General features: G+C 46.6%; 1 protein-coding gene across 1 annotated transcript; it reads left to right on the top strand.

Moving 5' to 3' along the window:
• Positions 1-1940: 1940 nt before the first annotated feature.
• On the top strand, positions 1941-6359 carry LOC119324616 (U1 small nuclear ribonucleoprotein 70 kDa-like). The gene is made up of 3 exons (XM_037598419.1): positions 1941-2031; positions 5708-5964; positions 6041-6359. Exons 2-3 carry the CDS (start codon positions 5710-5712, stop codon positions 6347-6349), a joined length of 564 nt encoding a protein of 187 aa, XP_037454316.1. The 5' UTR covers positions 1941-2031; positions 5708-5709; the 3' UTR covers positions 6350-6359.
• Positions 6360-7961: the final 1602 nt, after the last annotated feature.

Here is a 7961-nt window from a genome sequence, read left to right as displayed (position 1 = left end):
ATCGAAGCAAAAGTGTTTGTTCAAAGGTAATAACAAAATCCTCCCATGTGTTGTCTTTAATTAATGGATAACAACAATTGAAATGCTATCTTTCTTTTGTAATATAGTGCACAATAAAGAGTTTTATCTTTCTGTACCACTTTCTTTATTTTGTGCATCTGACATCTTTCTATGTATCGCCATCGAATTACATTTTGTCTTTCTATGTATGCGTCATCGAATTACATTTGTCTCCAAGAATATTGCATGTGAAGTGGATTTTCAATTATTTTTCTGTCTAGCTATCTTTTTGTTACATGTAAAACTTGATATGCAATATGTTCATATATGCAACCGGTAAAAGCACTCAAATGCCCGTGGCAACGCATGGGCATTCTACTAGCCTTATTAATTGAAGCAACAGTAGGCCGCTCGGTCTCTAGGTCAGACTATCTGGCTTGGACCTCTTGACAGGATGTGACCAATTTTTTGTTTGGGTAAGAGGCAGATTTGGTTGGCCTATATATAGGGGTCTTCTTTCCCAACTGGAAGAAATTTTCTGGATGAGTTTTTTCTCGTTCTTGTAAGCTCTCTCCTCCCCCAAGACTCTAGTAAAAAGAGAAACTATCAGTATAACGTTGACACAAAAGAAGATGGACATGAAAAATAATGATACATGTCCAAGAAAGAAGTCGAGATCAAAACGAAGGTAGAAAGTGCAACGGGCAGAATCTAGCAAAACCATTCTTCTTGGAGGTGGTGTTTCTTACTTGGGCGATTTGGTACACAAGAAATGATTTTATCTTTACAGGGAAAGTGCCTAATTTGTACAGTTGTAGGCATAGATTCAGAAACGAGGCTAAGCTCCACAGACACAGAGCTAGTGGGAAGGCCCATGCACATTTTCAGGCATGGGTTCATAGCTACTTATAGGTTCTCCTGTTTGTTCATTTTTGCTCTGTACAAAAATATAAATATATGGTCGCTTTAGAAATGAAAGATCGAAACACTCCTGCGAAAATCATACGTCCAAAGCTTATTTCATTTTCTACGGCGCCAAACGCCAGCCATTGCTTTTTGCAACTGAATGAATAATCATGTGCCCTCAGACATGTCCCTTGGTAGCACCATTACTTTTGCTACAGCGCTGCAGCTCGTGACTTGCGACCCTCCCTTTCCTTTCCGTTCCTGCTCCGACCGCCGTCGGGTTCCACTCCGGTGAAACTTCTTTCTTCTTTGCTGGCACGAGACTGTTTACGCCCTGAATGAGGCTCGCGTGCAGCTGATGGGATCTCGAGACTGTTTACGCCCTGAATGAGGCTCGCGTGCAGCTGATGGGATCTGAATGAGCCAATGCACAGTCGACCGCGTCCGTGTATAAACATGGCCTGCCCACTTTCAGCATGCCTGCCTCGTTCTGATATCATATGCTACATGATCTGCGCTGTGCACCTCCGCTTTCAAACTTGAAACAAGGCCTACCATCAAATTGATATGTATACGTGGCCTCTTTCTGGACTGCTGGAGGTAGGGGCCTGGTCTAGCCCTCCGGATTCCATCGACAACTCGTCAGAGTAGCGTAGCAGTGCATAAAAAAGCTGGAGATGAATCGATTTTTACAGGTCGGATGGCCGAGCTCTGAACCTCATTCATGTGACACGCCATGACTCTACTTGAAGCGGACAAAATTACTGTTCTGACCCTTAAGGCAAACTAAATCCCGATTTGACCTCGTTCCAAAAAAAATTTCGTTTCTGACCTTTTTCGGTGACGCCAAGGTCCCTGGCGTCTGGGTTACGAAGCAGACGCCACGGTCCCTGGCGTCTGGCCCCTGGCCCGCACTGCCCGCCTGCCCGTTGACCTGCTGACGTGGCAAAGGGGCCAGACGCCAGGGTCCCTGGCGTCTGGCCCCGATAAGTGGATAACCCCACCGGGAGAGTGTGTGGGTCCCACCCCACACACTTTCCCCAATCCAGCCCGAGCTTGAAGAAGAGCTGCTGCCTCCCCACTCTCTCTCACCCCTCAAGCTCCCCCTCAAATCCTCTCCAAAAGGTACATCCCTTAGGTGGATCTTTCCATCACTTTGTTGCTCTTGTTAATCTCTCCCAAATCATCCAATTATTTTTTGTTAAGTCTTGTCCTTTTGGTTGCATTTTATACATGTTGGTGGAACCCTAGTTCATGTTTTCTCCCCCTTATGTTAGTGTGAATGGCTTGGTTAACTTTGATAATATAGTGCTATGCATGGTGTGTAGTAGGAATATATGTTTGTTGAGTAGAAAGATTGGGGGTTAGGGTTAGTTAGTGATTAGGGTTAACTTTGCTTAGTGTGTTAATTAGTGATTAGTGATACTTTTGTGGTCATCACCAATAATTTAGTGTTGATATAATTTGGATATAATAAGATGTATTTGGATAAACACCAATTCTCATTGAGGTCTTAAATGCATTCATGTAATTTTTAGATGGAGAGACTTGTTAATGTTCATTACATTGACAAGGAGGCATTCTTGAGTAACAATGCCGACACGGGTGAGGAACCATTGGTTTTTGATAGAAGCCCTAGCTATGAGGATGTTGTTGCAAAAGTGAGACAAGTCTTGAAGTGGATGGACACCAATGTTGATGTTAAGTTAATAGGAAGGTATGATGTTGGAGTTGGAGCCAAATCTCGCTTGAAAAGTATGCCTATCACCTCGGATTTGCATTGGGATGTATACAAGGAAAAAGTATCCCAATCGGAAGACAAGTCACTTGAATTGTTTGCCACCACTGAATCTCCTCGGTTTACCTTTGATTTGAACCGGCATGTCTCTTCCCCAATGGATGACATGAGCGAGAGGACAATGGTGGCACTTGTTGAGCATAGGGTTGTGGTTGATGCCCCCAATGTTTATCCCCCACCATGTCCCCGTGTACCAACTATCAAAGCAAATGAGGTTGAGTTGTATGCCCCCAATGCTTCTAGCCAACCACCAACTAGCCAAGCAAATGAGGTTGAGTTGTATGCCCCCAATGCTTCTAGCCAACCACCAACTAGCCAAGCAAATGAGGTTGAGTTGTATGCCCCCAATGCTTCTAGCCAACGACCAACTAGCCAAGCAAATGAAGTTGAGGTGATTGCTAGTGACGGAGTAATTCAAGAGGATGAAGATGCTTATGATGACGACGAAGAGCAAGAAGAAGGGTTTCATGGCAATGATGTTGGTGACTTGGATGTGTACATAGCGCAAAAGGACATGGATCGTGACTTGCCTTTTAGGCGTCAATATGCGTATGACTCGGATGACGAGGGTCCAGTTGAACAGTTGGACGAGGATGGATTCACAAAGGAGGAGAACCAAATCCACTTTGAGCTGACGGGCTTACAAAAAAGAACTCACTTATTTAAAGATCTCGGCCTTGCCCATAAAGCTGTTGTTGACGGTGGAATGAGAATGACGGCGATTGAGCCAACACCATGCCCGGATCCAGGAGAACCAAGGGTGGAGAATGAGGACGAGAATGCTTATTTGAAGAAAGGATTGAAGTTTCTGAGCTTGCCTATGCTGAAGTTTTGGTTGGCTGACTATGCCATTCGAAACCATAGGCCAATTTATGTTGAGCACTCTGACATGAAATTGCGTTACACCGTGGTGTGTGAGCAAAAGGAATGCACATGGAAGGTTCGTGCAAGAAAGCTTAAAGAAACCGAAGAATGGGTGTTAACAAGTTGTGATACCACTCATAGATGCAAACCGCCATCGAAACGACTTAGAAAGACACACCGTCAACTCACATCTGAGTATCTTGGATACAAATGGATGAAAGACATAGCCTTTGATCCCACTGTGAAAGTGAGGTTTCTCATGCGGACGGTGAAAAAACAATTTGGTTATGAAGTCAAGTATGGGAAGGCATGGAAGGCAAAGGCAAATGCTATTAGGATGTTGTACGGTGGTTATGAAGAAGCATACAACCAGCTCCCAAGGTTGTTGGCCGCCATTGCACATAGGAACCCGGGCATGTTTCATGTGGTCGAGGATCACGAGGGAGTGTTCCACCGTGCCTTCTGGAGTTATGGACAATGTGTGGAGGCGTTTCAGCATTGTCGTCCGGTCTTGTCTATAGATGGCACGTTCTTGACCGGTAGATATAAGGGCACACTAATGGTAGCAATGGCGCACTCATCAAACGACAACGTGTTGCCATGTGCATTTGCTTTGGTGCCTTCCGAGCACCAAGACAATTGGGAGTGGTTCATGGGTCATGTTAGGCACAACGTGATTGGGGCTAGGGAGGTATGCATCATATCGGACCGACATCATGGCATACTCAAGGCAATGGACATTGTTATTCCAGGATTTCCAAAGCTTCACCACAGATGGTGCATGAGGCATTTCGTGGCCAACTTTTACCGGGCATGTAAGAGCAAGGAGCTCAGCAAAGACCTTACCCATGTATGTGTGGCCTTCACCACCCAAGGTTTCGATGCTCGTTACAACAAACTCTCTGCAGCGGTGAACGAAGGGGGAAAAGACTTCTTAACTAGGAATTTAAGTGAGAAGCACAAGTGGGCACGCGCTCATGACGATGGTGGTTGGCGATATGGCGACATGACGAGCAATCTCGTAGAATGTTTCAACAATGTGTTGAAGGGTGCTCGTGCTTTGCCGGTGACTGCAATAGTGGAGTACACCTTCTTCAAGCTTAATGAGTACTTTCAGAGGCATTCTGAAGAGACTGCAAAATGGATAGGTGAAAAAAAGGATTATCCGGAAAAGGTTGATGAATGGTTGCAGTTACAAGCAAGCAAGTCTTCACGACAACAAGTTATCGTATTCGATAGACTTGAAATGATCTATCAAATTGATGAGCCAGGTGGCACAACACGAGATGGTAGACAATATGGTGGTGCTGCATTCGAGGTGAAACTGAAGACTCGGTGGTGCCAGTGCGAGAGGCCTAGTAAGTATCATTGGCCATGCTCGCATTTGATAACGGCGGCGAAGGCGAGAAACATACATGTTAATGATGGAAAAACCGTGAGGATGCAAGAGTTCCATGTGGAAGCTACTAGGTTGACATGGGCGCCAAGATTTCAACCTTTCTTGGACCAATCACAGTGGCCTGAGTACCATGGCCCTCATATTAGGCCAGACCCTCTTCTGAAGGTGGAGACGAAGGGTAGAAGGAGAACTAAGAGGTTCAGGGGTGATATGGATGACCTGGCTGGATACACTGGCATGAAACAATTTGGTAGCGGTCATTTCATGGAGGCTCCTGACATTATCAACTGTGGGGTGTGCGGTGAAGGGGGACACAATGAGCGGACATGCAAAAAAAAGAAAACCAAAAAAAGAAAAACAAGTCGTGGAGGCGGCACCGATGGTGAAAGAGGTGGAAGAGGTGACGGTGGTGGTGGTCGAGGAAGAACGAGTGTCAGAGGTGGTAGTGGTGGTCGTAGAGGGAGCACAAGTGCTAGAGGTGCTAGTGTTCGTAGAGGGAGCACAAGTGCTAGAGGTGGTGGTCGAGCAGGCACAAGTGCTAGAGGTGGTCGTGGTCGAAGAGGAAGCACAAGTGCTAGAGGTGGTCGTAGAGGAATGGTTGATAATGGATCGGCCTTCGGTTATTTGTTTAATCCAGATGGTTGATCTAATAATAATGGTATATTATTTGTTCATACAATTCCTAGCATTTATGCATTTGCTCTCTTAATGTCTTGTGCTAACAATTGTTCTTTTTGTAGGCATGGCTTCATCCGGTTCCAGGACGAGGCCACCGTGCGCGGACCAAGAGGACATGCCGAAGACGTGGTTGGAGGCCAGTTTGGACAAGAAGAAGGAGAAGGATGTGCCCACACCACCATGTTGGTGTGGTGATGTTTGCAAGCTGAAGGTGTCCACTGACCGCAACAAGTCATGGACAGAAGGTAGAAGGTTTTTCGTGTGTCCCAACTGTGCACATGATCGTCGAAGGCCAACTAACGCATATGACATACCACCGGTATGTTAGGTGTACATATAAAAAACATCAACAAGTTGTCACTCATATGTCTAACAAAATCATGGTTTATATGTAGTCCCCTCCTCCACTTTGCAAGTACTTCACTTGGATAGATCACGAGGTACCAAAAGATATCCAAGAGGACCAACGTGCAGATTGGTTACGGAGGCAGCGCCTATTCGAGGAGTCCTATGCACGGGGATTGGAGCGGGAGCGTCGTGAGAAGGAGGCTCGTGAGCGCAAGAAGCGTGAGCAAGAGAGGGCACGCAAAGAGAAGGCGGCTCGTCAAGAAGAGAGGGCAAGCAAACTTGCAAGGGCTCGCGATGCACGAGAGGAGGACGAGGCACGTGACAAGAAGGGAAAGTGGCCCCGGACTACTCAGTAGACAAATGGAAAGGCACCAGCGTCGATGATGAACTGTCGAGACTTTGTTTAATGTATGAACTTATTATTCGAGACCTTGTGTGGTCATGAACTATTTCTGTCATTCGAGACTATTTGAGATTATGTGCAAACTATGTTCGTCATTCGAGACTAGTTGATATGCTTTGTTCATATTTTTGGTTGAGAGTAGCATGCTTTGTTCATATTTAACAGTGTTTGCTAGTTGTTGCTAAGCAAAAACTTTAACAAGCTGTGTGCAAAAATACCAGGCCCACACCCAGACGCCAGGGTCCTTGGCGTCTGCCTCCCACACCCAGACGCCAGGGTCCCTGGCGTCTGCCTCCCACACCCAGACGCCAGGGTCCCTGGCGTCTGGCTTGCTTTGCTCACGCAGGTGACCAGACAGGCCGTCTGGTGTGTCTGATGGACACCCAGACGCCAAGGTCGCTGGCGTCTGCCTCCCACACCCAGACGCCAGGGTCCCTGGCGTCTGGCTTGCTTTGCTCACGCAGGTGACCAGACAGGCCGTCTGGTGTGTCTGATGGACATGCCTCCCACACCCAGACGCCAGGGTCCCTGGCGTCTGGCTTGCTTTGCTCACGCAGGTGACCAGACAGGCCGTCTGGTGTGTCTGATGGACACCCAGACGCCAAGGTCACTGGCGTCTGCCTCCCACACCCAGACGCCAGGGTCCCTGGCGTCTGGCTTGCTTTGCTCACGCAGGTGACCAGACAGGCCGTCTGGTGTGTCTGATGGACACCCAGACGCCAAGGTCACTGGCGTCTGGTGTCCAGAAAGCATTCCTGTCTAATGGATAAGATTCGAGTGGATAAGATTTTGGGCCCACCTCTACCCCTCTCATCCATTCATCTCCACCTCTACCCCTCTCATTTCACTCATATCCACCCACTCTCACCTCTAGCCCTGCCAACGTCACTCCCTCGTCCAGCACCCTAACCCCCCCCCCTCAGATCTCTCACAAATCGGTCCGGTTTCACCGTTGGATCTTCAGGATTTCGAGACTAGAAGGTAAATCAACTCCACCCCCATTTTTTGGTTGGTTTAATTTATCATACTTTTGTGAAAACCCTAGTTTGTTTTCCTCTTGGTTTAATGTATCATAGGTTAGCTACTAAGAGATTTGTGTGCTGTAGGTGGCTAACGAAACTCAGTGGGTGCTTAGCCCTGTTGTTCATGTGCATGGCTTGTCTCCATGTATTGTGCAAGTTAGTCAAGTGGACCTCACTTTCGATTGGTTGAAGACTAAATTCATGTTGAAGCAAGGGTTGAAGGAAGAGGATTTTGTGTACTACGTCAGCAGGAGGAAGTCAGATGGCCCCGGGGAAAGAAAATTGGTTGACATAACTGATGATGACAAGATTCAAGAAATGCTGGAAGAATGGAAATGGAAAAGGGTTGTTGACTTGCATTGCTACAGGAAACCGAGTTATATGTGATGTTCATGTCGTTTCAACCATCGTGGTCATGAACTACTTATGTCATTCGAGACTATTTGTGTAATTTGAACTATGTTTGTAATTTGCATTGTATCGTAGACCATCGTGGTCATGAACTAAGTTTGTAATTTGAACTATGTTTGTCATTTGTCAACT

This window comes from Triticum dicoccoides, chromosome 1A (assembly GCF_002162155.2).
Source record: "Triticum dicoccoides isolate Atlit2015 ecotype Zavitan chromosome 1A, WEW_v2.0, whole genome shotgun sequence".
Taxonomy (NCBI): Eukaryota; Viridiplantae; Streptophyta; class Magnoliopsida; order Poales; family Poaceae; genus Triticum; species Triticum dicoccoides.
This window is presented reverse-complemented; position numbering and strand designations above follow the sequence as displayed.

What these genes read in the sequence shown, in the direction of transcription:
- LOC119324616 (XM_037598419.1), top strand. Translation starts at nt 5,710, where the DNA reads ATGGCTTCATCCGGTTCCAGGACGAGGCCACCGTGCGCGGACCAAGAG. An exon ending in ACGCATATGACATACCACCG is followed by an intron (nt 5,965 to 6,040) that starts GTATGTTAGGTG and finishes GTTTATATGTAG; the next exon opens with TCCCCTCCTCCACTTTGCAA.